General features: G+C 41.4%; 1 protein-coding gene across 3 annotated transcripts; it reads right to left on the bottom strand.

Moving 5' to 3' along the window:
- capgb (capping protein (actin filament), gelsolin-like b) lies at window positions 1-13,880 on the bottom strand. Of its 3 annotated transcripts, none has more exons than XM_017310610.1 (9): window positions 13,770-13,880; window positions 6,982-7,175; window positions 3,747-3,901; window positions 3,221-3,379; window positions 2,893-3,042; window positions 2,065-2,151; window positions 1,845-1,977; window positions 212-303; window positions 1-130 (listed from the first exon to the last, which is right to left on the bottom strand). In XM_017310610.1, exons 2-9 carry the CDS (start codon window positions 7,172-7,174, stop codon window positions 65-67), a joined length of 1,035 nt encoding a protein of 344 aa, XP_017166099.1. In that variant the 5' UTR covers window position 7,175; window positions 13,770-13,880; the 3' UTR covers window positions 1-64. The 3 variants fall into 3 exon arrangements, with proteins under 3 accessions (XP_017166099.1, XP_008433639.1, XP_008433640.1); XM_008435417.2 differs by lacking the exon at window positions 13,770-13,880 and adding an exon at window positions 10,626-11,088; XM_008435418.2 differs by lacking the exon at window positions 13,770-13,880 and adding an exon at window positions 7,273-7,371.
- Window positions 13,881-15,055: the final 1,175 nt, after the last annotated feature.

The raw sequence follows: 15,055 nt of genomic DNA, 5'->3' as shown, positions 1-15,055 counted from the left end.
ATATATAAACACTAGAAGGGGTTTTGTGTTTGATGCTGTCTGATTCCTAGCTTTCAGGATTTGTTTAGTTCCAGTTCTTGAAGAATTGCTTGAAGATGATGGTTTCCTTCCCCTGAGGCAGAATCTCCACCTGCAGGACGAAAACATTTAGTTTTTTTAGTTTTTAACTTGTGCTGCTCTCAGTGTTTTAAAAAAAATGCTTTAAACCAACCTGTGTTTTCATTCTGGGGTATTTCATTTGTTCGATGAAGTTGTCCGCCATTTGCAGGGCAGCATTCTTCTCCTCTGCGTTCGCTCCGTGACCTGTTGACACAATAACAGAGGATTATCAGAACTTGTGTTTCTCTATAACAGGGTTGTAAACAGCACAGAGTGCAGCTGGGAACATGGCCGTCTATCTTTCTACTTCGCTTTCCGTGAAATACGCGCCGAGCTTTGAGAAAACCCAGAGGAACAAAAAGCATTACAAGAGGGCGTTGAGAAGGCTTACTAACATTTGGAGATTTTTGTCCAAAGTGGCACTTATTCTTATTAAACATAAGGAACCAATATGCAGTTTTATATTTTTGCCTTTCTTTTGGTTTTGTTGTTTTTGTTTGTATTTCCTTCTGATTCATGTGAAGCACTTTGAACTGCTTTGTTGCTGAAAATGTGCCATACAAATAAGAATACCTTATGTATTTTTCTAACATTTCCATCTTTAATTACATTTGCCATGCACTATTAAAACCTATTAAAACAAACAAATCTGTTCAGGGAATAAATGTAAAAAAAAAAAAAAAAAAAATAGAATCTGCAATGAGCTGGTGGTAAAACTTCTCATATCGTTTTTGAAGTGAGCTGTTTTAAAGTGTAAGCATTCAGCTTTATTTTTTATTTTTCGATTGGTGTCCATCAAAGTCTCTCAGTTTGTGTGAACGTCTCATTCCTACGGCTCTCTGAAGGTGATTTTTCGGTAACAATTTATTTGAAGGGGTGTGCATAAGGCTGACATGACACTGTCATAAATATGACATAACACCTGTTATGAACATAAAAAAGTCTTTATGAATGTTTATGACAGTTGTCATGAAGTGTCATTCAGTAAATAATGACACTTTCAATGCAAAGTTGCTCTAAAAGTTGCATTGAAAGTCCATTAAAAGTGCCAACTTTGCATTAAATTATCATAATTTACAAAATCATGCAAAGTTGGCACTTTTAATGGACTTTTAGAGCAACTTTGCATTGAAAGTGTCATTATTTACTGAATGACACTTCATGACAACTGTCATAAACATTCATAAAGACATTTTTATGTTCATGACAGGTGTTATGTCATATTTATGACAGTGTCATGTCGGTCTTATGCACACCCTTCAAATAAAGTGTTACCAATTTTTCTATAGAGCGCATCTAAAATATTTGAGAGAAAATGGAGCTCAAGAGGCTGAAATATTTAAGAGCTACTTGACATGCTATTGGCAGAGGTTTGCAAACCGGCCGATCCATTTATTATGCGTCGACTGGCTGCACTTTGAAGAGCAGAAATGTGGAAGACCAAGGATGTTAGCTTTAGCAGCAGCGCTAAGATAGTTTCCACTGTGAGTATTAAAGTATATTAATATATATTTGTTGTTTAAAACAGGCAGTCATAAGCATTGTTACATGGGCTCTCAAGTATAAATCTGAACTATTTCCAGGCAGCTGTGACCCCTGACCCTTGCAAATACAGGAGCTCCGCTGTAAAAATGTAATTTCTCACCAAGTTCAATAAAAAAAATTTTTTTTTTAGATCCTTTTTACTGCATTATTTCAGGAGAAACATGTTTCCTGTTTCAAGTACGGGATGTTTTTTTCCTCACCTTTCCAGACGAAGATTTTCCCATTTGCTCCGTTGTCCAGGATGAAGCAGTCGTCCCGGACCAGCAGCTCCTTGGCAAACGGGCTCTTCTCTGACACCTTGGTCGTCGTCATGGCGCCTGTGGCGTCAGATACCTGCAGAGGAGTTCAAGACCAGTTCAGCTCCACATCTCCAGCTAGGCAACACACTGGTTTGGTGAGGAGGGCCGCGGATAAAATAACCTTGTAGAGGGAAGCAGAGTTGGAGGCATCGGCTTTGCTGTCCTCCTCCGACGTGCTTTCTGCCAGAGGGGGCATCGGGCCGAGAACCTGGCAACAAACACAGATACCAAACAGTTTACAGGCAGCTTTGGTGACCTGGAGGTCACAGGAATATACGAAGGCGTATTGTAAATAGAAAAAAGGGGAGTACATTTCCACAAAAAAACCCTCAAATAATTTTGAGTAATCTCAGAATTAACTTGGAAAATTCTCAACTCCAAAAGTTGAACATTTGTGAGAACATTTTTTTAGAAATGTGTGATGGATCTCAGAAATTTCCTCAAAAAAACAAACAAAAAAAGAACATGGAAATTTTTGATTTTCGAAAGTCAAAAATATGCTAGAAAAAAAACAAAAAAAACAAACATTTTTTTCCCCCAGAAAATTTCTGAGGTTAATCGCAAAATGTCTGAGTTTTTTTTTTCCCTCACAAATTTTCCACTTTCGACAACTCAGAACTGTTCTTGTTCTTTCTAGAAAATTTCAGAAATCGATCTCAAAATTTCCGAGTTTTTTTTTTGAAATTTCCAAATTCTGGAGCTCTAAAATTTTTATGTATTTTTCCTAGAAAACTGGAGCGTAATCTCCGAGTTTCTAATTTCGTTTTCTCACAAACTTTCAACTTTTTCAAACTCAGAATATTCCATGTTTTTTTCCTAGAAAATTTCTTAGATTAATCTCAAAATTCTAGAGTTTTTTTTTTGATGGAAACATACTCATTTTTTCTCCCCTATCTACAGCAACTCTGAGAAATCCTGTGAGCTCAACTGATCATCGTTTTGTTTGCACCTTCAGCATCTCCTCAGGCTCCTCCCCCTCGCTGGTGTCCACGACGCGGGCCTTCCCATGTCGGTCCGTGTCTCGGATCAGCGAAGCGATCTCGCGCACTTTCTGCTTCTCGAAAATGTTGGCCTGCGATCCGGTCCATGACAGGATTGTCTGCAGAGCCACCACAGGAAGATTTCAGAAGCTTTTATGCTGAAGCCTCACATGTTCATGCATTTTTAGATTTGCATTTGCATTTACCCCTCCAAGCTCCATCAGGGTTCAAACGGGAAATTTACACTCCTGCTGCAGGCCTAATGTGCATGTTTCACATTCGGTTGGATTATCTCACCTCTCCGAGGTCAAGGATGAAGCAGTCGCCCTTGTTGAAGCTGCTCCAGGTCAGCTCCACCTCTTTGGCACGGATGTTGCGTTTCCCTTTGATCTGGTACAGCCTCTGCACCGTCCCGCTGCCCTGTGACCGCCTGAAGCCGGACTCCACGCCTCCCTCCTGCAAGAAAACCCCGACACCTTCAGCTGTATGTTTTTAATGTTTGACTCGTTATGGGTTGTAATGTGTTGTAATGTAATGCAAGCTGATGGGAATTAAAGATTATGTCAACGTCCATATTTGTCTGTCAAGCCTAACCTAAACAATGATAAAAAAAAAAAATTAAAAAAATTATCTGGAATCGTCCTTATCTCAGAAGAATCCAACCATAAAAAGATAAAGATAAACTTTGCGACCAATTCAGAAGGTTTATAATCACTAGGAAGCCTTAGAGGAACAGAGTCAGAATTCTAGTAGGACAGTTGTAAAAAAATTCTCAAGTTAGGTGAGAATATTTCATTTTGTTTCCTGTATGAGTTTGGCTCACCTTGTAGCTGACCCCTCTGGGGAAGAGCTCCATGAACTCCGGGCTCTCGAAGCCCTGGACCTGTCTGTGCTGGACGGGGTCACCGCCCAGGAAGTTGTCCAGCTGGGTGGCCAGCATGGCGCAGGCCACCTGCTCGTCCCGGGAGGACTTCTCTCCTGACGGCAGGCGAGAAAACAGAACGCTGCTAATTCACATTTAAACGACGTCTAAGACATGATCAGGCCTATTACTTCTTGAGGATATCCTCAGTCCAGTCCATCTTTATCTGTAATTAAATATGAAATACGTACTTTCAGAATAACTGACAACATTCTGACTTGTCCACCTGTTTGTTTAAACCTGCAGTGTTTAATCTCAGCTGACTCCATATCTGTATATCTCCATATCTTTACATTTGCATACGACCGCTTATCTGGAGGAGAAACTTCCAATTCACGATAAAGTTTAAAGTTTCATTATACGTCTGATTTTTATCTCTAGAAGTGAAACAGCAAAACGTAAAAAAAAATAAATAAATCTAACACTGAAAACAAATGAAACCCAAATTTTAGTTTCTTAGCGTGGAAAAGAATCTAAAGCATCAGCAGTGCCACAATTTGACTTTTCATTTTGTTTTTTACTTTGTTCAGATGGTCTAGAAAAAGATCTTAATGTACTCATTGTGTTTTGCTGGCGCTTAAAAATTATGCAAAATGGGAAAAACAAGAGAACATGTTAGCCAAATGAAGCACAATTGTCTTCTTCAAAATCTAAACTACGGTTCCTCCCTTTAATTTGCCATCGCTACAGTCTGAGTCATAATTACAAATTTAAAACAAGTGAAATCGTTGCGATGATGAGGCTGAAAAGAAAAAGAAAATCTACAAATTTGAACTGCAGCAAATCGTTTTGGGCTCTTTTAGTCTGCATGGAAGAATAAAAAGGTGTTACTGTTGTCACCGAATGTTTCACAGAAATGACTGGAGAAACGTTTTCTGACCCGCCTCTGCAAATGCAAACGGATGAAGTTTAGCGCCGTCTTCTCTGGAACCATGCTCCTTCAGCTTTTCAGCAAAAAATTCTCAGCATAGGCTTAGTCTGAAACAAAGTACGGTGGAGGGTCTGTGGTGCTGTGGGCCTGTTTCTCCTCCAAAGTCACCTTCGCTCCAGCACTTCACGTCATTTAGTCACAAGCTAGAAAACTAAAAATGCAGGAACAAAGTCCAGAACTAAGTTCGTTGCTCTCTATATGCTTCAGTCTTGGGCTATGTTATGTCACTGTGAGTCATATATCAATTCACAATAAGGGTTTATTGCAGCTTTTTTTTTTTTTTTTTTTTACAGTTTTAGCATTTATTTACCAGTGCTAAAGTGGCAGTAATGGATGGCTAACATGTAAATGCGCTTAATGGAGTCGATAAAACTGCATTTTCTTCTCCAGTGTTGCATTTTTGAATTCATTTTCTTGGTTAAATTTGCTTATTATTGTCTTTTTAGTTTAAAATAAATCAAAGCTGTAGATTTGCTACTGTTCAATCAGATTTTCTATTAAAATAAAAGTAAGCTTTATGTTGGCTTAAATCCCCAACATAAAGCAGGACAAAGTTGTGCTAACTGAGAAATTGCACATGACACAGTGCAGGTAGACTCTGACCTCAGTTTGAAGATTGTCACACTAGTTTATGTGGCCTGGTTTTATGAGGATGATACTCTTTTTCTTTTATCTCTGTGAACTGGATAAGCTCCAGAAGGGCTTATTCAGATGTTTATTTAGACGGAGTAAGTGAAGTGGCTGCTGGAAGTCGCACCAGATCTGAACTTTGGTGGCAGGGGGGCTGTGGTGGTGGTGGTGGAAAGGGGGGGGGCAGTTTAAACTGAAACACATGCTCGAGCAAACAGAGCGCTCTCCAAGCCGTGACAGGCAGCTTAGTGTTACCTAAGCACCGGATACATGCTGGAAACAACGGCCACATTTGAGTACTGTAACGTTCCTCCTGCATTTTTCATGAGAGCCGCTCAAAAATCTTCCGTGGTTCTTCTCTCCCCCCACCCAGGCCCTCTGGACTCGTTTCCCATCCTTCTCTCCCTCCGAACGCTGCGGCGCGGTGGCTCATGTGTCATCACCGGCGCTGCCAGGGGTCATCGGTTATTCAGCCGCAGCACTTGGAGCGGGCTGAGGTGTGCAGTAAGCACCGCACAATGGTTAGCTCTTTTGTAGAACTGAGCAAAGCAGAAACTGGAGAAGGAACCGCGACCAGGTGCAAATGTTCTGGCTCCGATGCAGCTCCTGCAAATCAGGTGAAAATCTCTCAGACTGACGGAGAACGAGAGCTGGAAGGACATTTGCATGTGGCGCGTGGGTAGATGTTGATGAAAGCGGTGTTGGTCGTCATATTTGATTGTGTGTTCTTGTTAATAGATTGTTTTAGGATCCTGCTTCCGTTTCCAAACAAAAGTTACGACTGACCTCGGAAAATCATTCAGTGAGGAGAACATTTGTCTGTGACCAGTGGTGGAGACCTAACAAACCGGCACCTTCCAAGGATTTAAAAGCGCTTGCTGTGCCCAGTTTGTGAATAATTCACTTGGGACTAAAACTGCAAATCAAAACACCGGCAGCATAAACGGTAGATGTATTGACTACTTCTGTGGTTCTGACCGGATCCAGTTACTCTGATGGGTCCGGGTGTCGGCCCTTTCTTTTCTCTAAACAACCGATCCACCGATAAGCACACATCCATTATGATTTGACATTTAAAAAAAAAGAAGCAATCCTTCATAGACATCCATATATGGTAGTGCTTTCCTGTTTCTGAACCTTTTATGCTTCAGAAATGTTTTGAAAAAAGGCTTCGGGTCTAAAATGTGACTAAAAACGCCCTTAAATATGTGCTATTACGACTTTTTCTTCATGGGTACTGCTATTTTGAGTTCTCCTTTTTTTAAATTGCTTGAGAAAAATGAGGTTTGTTCGAGTCTGATGCTTCCCCTCTGAAGGTTTTTTCAGTTTTTCCTCAAACGTGACAATGTGAAACTATCACTTTAATACATAATGTAATTCAGACTCTTGTTGGTAAAATAGATAACATCTTTGTCAGGTCAAGTGAGTGCAAAAATCAAAGTCCCAAAATAATAATAATTTACATGAAAACGCCTGGAAACAAACTGGTCACCCCTTTAAAGAGATTCCTGAAATACCTGGACCTGGTTTCAAACTTTTGCACATGACGCAGTAAAAGCCCGTCCAGCGTCTCACCGATCCACATGTGGAGGTCGGCTCCCTGCTCGCCCCGGTTCTCCAGCACCAGGTAGGAGTCTCCGTTGTAAAAGGCGCCGACCTCGGAGGCATCCAGCGGCACCGCCTTCATCTTCTCCACCCTCCACACCCTGAGCCCGGGGCTCCGGACCTCTGGGCCGAACTGACCCGGCGCTGGCTTTAACGGGAGCATTCTGCTCGGAGAGAAGAAACCAGAATGATGCGGGGAAAACAGAAACGTAAGGAGGCTTTCAAGTGAAGCGTCGTGCGACGCTCGTCTGATTGGTTCACCTGAAGGGGAAGTTTTAAATACGCAGTTTGAGTCACTGCTGCTGTTTGGAAAAATGTAGCCGCAGGAGGAAGTGAAAGAAGAAGCAAAACTTTGACTTCCTAAATAGAAGGGGGAAAAATAAAAAATAAAGCTCCACAGTGATCCAGAACCAGAAGTATCTGATCTTTTGCATGCAATTCTGTTGTAACAAAACAGAGGAGACAGGGTATAAATGAAAGATCCGGTTGCAGCAGGAACCACAGCTTCACTTTCTCAGGTGTGGCTCCAGGTTACAGACAGATGTGCCACTCACACTCCTTTTACGGCTGTCCAAAGTAAAAAATAAATGAATAAAAATAACAGCAACGCTTTGAGATGCTGAAAGCTGGAACTGGGGCAACTAACCACAAGCCTTTTCCTGCCTGCTAGTGGTTTGTCTTATTTATAAAACTGAATCAGTCTTCCCTTTAATATCTCACAAAAATGGAACGTTGAGCTGATGCACCTTTCAAATCTTTAATCGCCTTTCATAAGAACCAGGTCACAGTGAAAACTTGGTGATTTATTAAATGAGGCACCTTTCCTGGTGCAGACAGTGAACAAAGGTTCTGCTTCTCTAACGTGGTTTCAACACCAACTCAACGTTCAGCAACGCAGCAGACTGACGGCAGAGATCTGCGGTAAAGAAACGGGCGCCAGAGTGCCGGATGCAAAGCTTTAAATGTAACGACTCATTCAGGATGCGGTGAAACTCAAGGAACGTCATCGGTTCAAAACCAACACAAACATTACAAGTACACTGAACAATGTTGGCGACGATTTTTGACTCCTTGAAAAGTCTTCTAAAAAAATGTTTTGTTTTGTTTTCACATTTTGTCATGTAAAAGCTCAAACTTCAATGTATTTCATTGTGTTTTCATGTGGCAGAACACACTTTACTTCCTTGTGAGGAGGCAGTAAAGTGTTGCGTGGTTTTCTTTTTTTTTATTATTATTTTATTTACCTCAAACTAAATCTAGCTAAAACCAGTCCAGCAAACAGAAGGTGCTCTGGTTAGAACTTAGCTTAAAACATGTGGAGGAAAACCAGCACAGTGTGTGAAACATGGTGATGGCAGCATCATGCCGCGGGGGATGTTACTCCCTACCAGCAGCTGGTAAAGTGAAGATTTATGGAGCGCAAAGATTTGAGACGTGGGCGAGGTTCACCTTCCATCAAGGTGGTTTGACAAAACGCTGACGCAGACTTTTCACATGTTTATTTCTAAAACATAAAAATTTGACACTAACATTTTTCTTTCGCTTCACTAACGTGACTCTAACATAAAACCTTAATGAAATACAAGGATGTTTGTGGCAACATGGGAAGATGTGGATGAGATTTTCTTTTTCCATCATGAGCATCAATTCTTGGATGAATTGTTAACACACGAGGGCTCGACTGTGTTTCTCTTAACTTCATCCTGCGACGCTGCTGAGATGATGGACATAAACGTACCGAGATGTTTAAGTTCACGTTATGGATGATAATAGATTATCTGCGCGTCCTTCTATGCATCCCTCTCTCTCTGCCAGATGGATAACATACGTAGATAAGGAGTTGTTGGAAACAAAACAAAGCTGATTTGCTAGCAGAAATCCACCTAGCATGATTATGTTTGAACTGCTGAAAAAAAAAAAAAAAAAAAAAAAAGAGTCCAGGGACTCAACTATTGATTTAGGTTAAAAATATATATTTTTAACAGAACTGCTCATGCCACAACTCATCAAGAGGATTGATTTTGACTCTTTCTGTGCTGATTTTCTGAATCAACACAGAAAACTTTTTTTTTTTCCTGCCAGAATCCATTTGATTTTCAAGTAAAATCTTTGTATTTTACGACGCCGTGCACTGTCACAATTTTTCAAGGGAATATTTGGAAGAGGGCAAGAAACAGACCCACAGCACCACAGATCCTCTACCCTGCAACACAATGGTCAAGAGGTCCTTTTACACGTATCTGGCTTAACAAAGGTTTCTCACCTGAAATGTTTGTTGCTGAAAAAAAGATGAGTAAAACTAAAGCGGAGAGTTCCAGCTATAGTCTCAGTAGTGTTTACCAAATTCTGCATTTGTGATGGTAGGACAGAAAAAACTTGTGGCGACCTGGTGGACCCAACATGCTGCTCTTCGAGTACAAATAGACCCAAAAGTGACAAACCAATAAACATACAAATATAAGTAGGTATTAAAATGATTTGTGTTGTAATTATGTAGCCTAAGTGCTGCACAGCGAAAGGTCATAGCTGGATTTTGATCTTTTTTGTCTCCACCGTTATCCTTCGTTTGTGTGACACCAAGATAAACTTTGCTCTCATTCGTCATAGCTCCAGTTAATTGTAACGTTTTAATCATTGCTCTGATTGTAGATATGGGCATGTTTAGCTCTGCAGTCATTTCCCAACAGTCTCGCGTTTTAACATTTTGAAGATGAATTAACAGAAACAATCCTCAGTATCACATCATATGTTTACCCCGTTGAAAACAGAAGGTTGTGAATTTGTAATTAAAGCCTCAGAAGGTGAAGCACGCATTTTCATTAATATAAGGTTTCATTAATATTTATTTCCCCAAGAGGTTTTGAGGTGCTAATGAATGATTTCGTGGGAAAATAATCTTAATGCTGATTGTTTTTTGCCATGCTCAAGATGAAGTTTGGATTTTTCTTAACTTTATTCTATGTACATTTCGTTTGCATAAATTTTTTTTAAAAATCAGGGGTGTGAATATGTGTGGTGCCGTTTTATGTTTTGCAGTTTTTTCCAAAACCTCATGAACGAGCACGCCGCAAACGCGGGTGAAGTCGGAGCTCCTCTGTAGATTCATCGATATATTCAGTTAGTTTTACACAGCTGGGTTAAAAATAAACACGCCGTCGCAATAATATCCATCACTATAAACGTCAGGACTTTATTACGGCTCATTTTCTGCCACCAAAACAGGAGCCGAGCGACCACCATAAAAAAAAAAAAAGATAACCAACAGAAAACAAATATTTAACTTGATATTAATGTTCAGAGTCGTGCTGAAGCAATATTTTAAGACACCTCGTTAGATGGAAACCGAAATTACTGAGAACTGCTTATCATCGTTGTGGTCTGACAAACAGGATGCCAGAGCAGCTCCTCCCTCCTCCTCCTCCYCACTGACCGAAACAGCCAAACCGGAGAGGAAGACAAGAGAGCAGTGAAGTGAATGTATGACGGCTTAAAGTAAAGGGAGCATGGAAACAGAGAGGAGCCAAAGCGGCAGCACATACAAAGGCCCCGGGGTTAAGGTTACCGCGCTGGAAGAGCGGCTCTGAGTAAAGGAAGAAGGCCCCACTCCACTTAACTGTATGATCTCCTCCGGTGCCTCCGGCACGCTGTCTGCCTCCGGCTCCATTCTCCGTGCCCGCTGGACTGTGTGTTTGTTGTGTGTGCGAAGCTGTGAGGTACCGAGCGGCCTGCCGAGGAGGAGTGTTTGAGCTCACCTGGCCCGGTTAGCTTATATGTGGCAGGAAACTGGAGCCGCCGTGATGAAAGCCTACCTGCGGCCCGTGGATAGGGCGGCAAAGAGAGAGAGAGAGACAGGAAGAGGGGGAGCAGCATCGGATTCCTGGATCCTGGCTAAAGCTAAGCGCCAAGGCTGATAATAATTACTGAAAGAGCAAGCTCGTCTATTTTTTTTTTCCCAACCTTTTCCTTCACCACTCCTCAGCCGTAGGGAGTTACAGGTGTTTCTATGGATAACCTAGTTCCCATGCTGGTAGAACAAGAGTCCCTGGAACAACCCAACAAAATCTCAAAGCTGGAGGAATCTGTAAGAATCTGCTGCTAAATATAAGCACGTGATTTTAAATGAGAGCAGAAAGCTCAACTTATCTGCTGTTCACACAGAGAAACCCTGTTTCATTTCTGGACCACCCACAAACTATGAGGGTTTTGAGTACAACCCACAGCAGCACATCCTGGATGACACCAGCAGGTGTCTGCACGCACTGCTAATCCATCTCATTTGCTTTTTCTGCTCCCCTTTACATCTCTGTCTGGGTATATAAGCTCGACAGAGACGCTGAAGTAGGGGATACAATCCCTGCCTGTTATGATCCATGGAAGAGATGGTTTGAACCTCCTCCTTCCCCTCTCTGCTCTTAGGTTCTGCTCTGCAACCATGAAGTCTGGAGCTGCATTTCGGGTATTACTTCAGCTTTTGAGATGTTAATCGGCTGCTCCCAGTTGTAAAAACAAAATCTTGTTGGTACGGTTACACAGTGACTCGTTGCTTGGTTTCAGGTTGGCTTTCCAAGACAGACCTGGATAAACTGGATTTGGCTAAAGTTTTTCATGTCACTTGAATCTTTCCACATTGTGTCACGTCACAACCACAAACATCGATGTGTTTTATTGTTTTATGTGTTTGACGATTGATACAGCAGTAAATTCCAGTCTAACTAATTGACTTCCCGAGTCACGGATAGGTTGCCCAATGATTTCTTTTTGGTATAACCCAGCTGTTGTGTGAAGGACTCAGAGGTTTTTTGGAGGACATCAGTGATCAAACATCATCATGAAGACGGAGGAACACGGCGGACAGGAGGGTTAGATCGTCGCAGGCTTTTAACTTCTCATATATTGTCTAAATATGGAAAGATTATTCCACAACAGCTTACCTACTCAGACATGGCTGCTCCCCAATGGAGGCCATTTATTACGCTGCAAAAAGAAAATGCAGCTCCAATTTTTAAATAAGTGGTCGAATGAAGTTCACTGAACTTACTCTATTTGTGTTTGCTTTTAGTGCAGAGAAGAAGACTAAAGGCCCGTCCTCCTCAGAGCAAGGAGGATGATTTGTTAGTAGGACGGTTCTTATTCGTGTTCTCCATGAATCTTAACATTAAGAGAAAAGTTAAGGCTGAGAGAAAACATTAGATGTCCTGTTTGACATTTACGCCAAGCAGATGAAATGGCAAACTCATGGAAGAAGATGATCAGTTCAGCTGAGAGCGTAGCCGATATTTCTTTGTGTGTCCTACATATGAGACACGATGTTTGCTGAAAAAACTCAACCTGTTCCACCCTGGAGGTGGCAGCGTCGATGTTTAGGGATGGTTTTCTTCTGTAGGGACAAGGAAGTTGATAGAAGCAGGAAGAAGACAAGACAATCCTGGAGGAAAACCTGTTGGAGGCAAATAAAGTCTTGGTGTCTGAGACGAAGGTCGACCAGCAGGGTAACAGCTCTAAGCATAGAGTCAGAACTACAAGAAAACATAAATGGCCTAGATCAAAACGCACCCATGTGTTAGAATGGCCTAAATCCTATCAAGAATTTGTGGCAACAATTCAAAACCGACATTCTGATACTTTTAATCAAGTCTGACTGTTTAAAAATCTTTTTTGCAGAAAACGAGTGACAATTCAAGATGGTAGACACGTATCCAAAAAAGACATGGAGGTGTGACTACAGGTGGCTCTACAAAATGTTGACTCGGGCAAATACAGGCCACTCCATTTACCGAAGGCAGTTGGATTTATTTTAGCAGCTCAGATTTCTATTTGAACTGCTTTGTGTTGGTTTATCACCTAAATCTGTAATAAAACCACCTGAAGCTTCGGGTTGCAACAGGACAAGATGTTGAAAAGTTGCGCAACGGCGACACATTTGCAATGCGCTTGTAAGCAAATTCAGGCAAACATCCTCCACTTGACATCCTTTTCACTCCATTGTGATCTGAAGGTAATCTAATCCTTAATCCAATTTATGCCTGTAACTCAATCAATCGGCTCACACGGCGGGGAACAATGGTGCGAGTTTTGACAACGGCAAACAAAACAAACAAAAGGTTTAGGTAATGAAAAAAACGACGTGGCCTCTTGAACTTGTCTGATGGAGCGCTAAGTGGTGTCTGGTTAGACGGAGGAACCGTTCAGGTGAAGACCCGACGGAGCAGGGCAGGCTGCTGGGGTCATCGGCCCAATCGGTCATTCATGCCCTGCTGAGCAAGCAGCAATAGGAGAGCAGACAATGAGCGGAGTGAGAAATGAGATGAAAAACACACCGAGTTTGATTAAGACTTAAATCTACAGCATGCATATAGAAGTTTGGTGAAATTTGAATCTTGTTAAAAACCACAAATGTATAAGTGATAACCAAACTTCCTGCTACAGCCTGATTGAATATGTGTGCTAGCTTTAAGGAAGTCATAAAACAGTTTTGCATTTGATTAGACGTAGGAAATGACACCGGGAAAAGTTGGCACATAAACCAGGGTTTTCCCCAGCTGATAACAGGAGCGCAGCAGGAAACAAGAGCAGATCCAGGCCGAGGCGAAACCGAAGCCTCGTTGTCCTGCTCTGAGATTCTTTAGCTGCTTTCGGGAGGAATGTGATGATGAGCGAACGAAGAAGAAAGAGAGGCAAGAGCTTGGAAACGTGAGAAAAGAGAACAAGACAAAGCTGGGGAATCACATGAGAAAAGAATAAAAATCTGCCAGACTCACCTTGGAGAGGGAAGACGGAGCTGGGACCAAACACGAGCGAGGAGAGAACAGGGAGGAAACGCAGCAATGCGAGAAGAAACACGTCCTTAAACACACAAACTCTGTAACACACACACACACACACACACACACACATTCACCAAATATTTCCTGACTCAGTCTGTGGTGGTCTAAAGCCCGGCCCTCTGAGGCAACCCGAAACTGCAAGAAACGGCGGAAACCTGATTGAATCAGAGCCAACACTGAGAGAAGTGCTCTCATGCAATTCAAACACTCATTTGTTTCAGGAAAAATCACCATCCAGTGAAACCAAAAGAGCAAGAAGCTGCAACAATGTTCACGTTTTAATCAAAATAAGTGCTTCGTGGAACTTTTTTTTTTGGAAGAAAACCTGAAGAATCTGCATTTTTCTTCTTGCACTAGAAAGTTACACATGAAATTGTGTAATTCGGTGTCTCTGCTGTTTCTCCATAGAAACAAGTCCGAACAAACATTAGTCATGCGTCGCATCGCCCGGGCCTTGACGCATACTGAGGACACACCCAGCACCACAGCCTGCAGACATTCATGCAGGGTTTTACGACATTCCCTCCTGCATGAGCGGCTTCACCTGTGGGCTCCCACGTCAAGCTGTGATTCAGCCATTTCCACTGGGAAAAACTGAGAAACATAACCAGGAGCATCTTATCTGATTTTACTCTATGTGTTGATTTTAACCCCTTTTGACTTTGTTGCTAAAACACCAGAACCTGATACTGTTTGTGCAACTAATTTAAGCTTCAGTCCATTTTGAAGCTAAGTCACAGATTGGTGATGGCACTTCTGATTCTTTTTTTTGTTGTTGTTGTCTAGTCAAATTTTGTTTAATGAAAAGTTAACATCATTGTAGTGACCTGAAACCATTACCTCTTTGTTCGTTTGTTTGCTATATTAATGTTAGAGAAACTGACATCTTATTAAAATTTTAATATTGTTTTTGGAATATTTATTGGTTTGTTTTGCGTTTTATTTTTTATTATACACAGCAGGACTAAAATCAGATAATTATACGCACTGTGTAAAAAGACACTCTTTCTGATGACCATTTTAAAGAAACAGTTTCCTGAACATTTGTATCTGCTAAATGTCAAACCAGAGGATTTCTACTTTCCATTAAATGTAAAACAATCATTCATCAACTCCAAAGAAACAAGGTCTTTGTCTCTGAGTGCATCAGCAAACTGTAATCTTTCTTTTCATCTTTCTTTCTGAGTAATGGCTTATTCCTCTCTGAGTGGCCTATCAGT

This window comes from Poecilia reticulata, linkage group LG18, assembly GCF_000633615.1.
Source record: "Poecilia reticulata strain Guanapo linkage group LG18, Guppy_female_1.0+MT, whole genome shotgun sequence".
NCBI lineage: Eukaryota > Metazoa > Chordata > Actinopteri > Cyprinodontiformes > Poeciliidae > Poecilia > Poecilia reticulata.
Note: the sequence above shows the minus strand (reverse complement) of the source record. Positions and strands in the feature narration are given on the sequence as shown.

Coding starts and splice junctions, on each gene's coding strand:
- capgb (XM_008435417.2), bottom strand. CDS start 10,675: ATGGAGCCGGAGGCAGACAGCGTGCCGGAGGCACCGGAGGAGATCATA. Junction 3,043..3,220: donor TCATCCTTGACCTCGGAGAG/GTGAGATAATCC, acceptor GTGGCTCTGCAG/ACAATCCTGTCATGGACCGG. Junction 2,152..2,892: donor AGCCTGAGGAGATGCTGAAG/GTGCAAACAAAA, acceptor GTTTGTTGCCAG/GTTCTCGGCCCGATGCCCCC.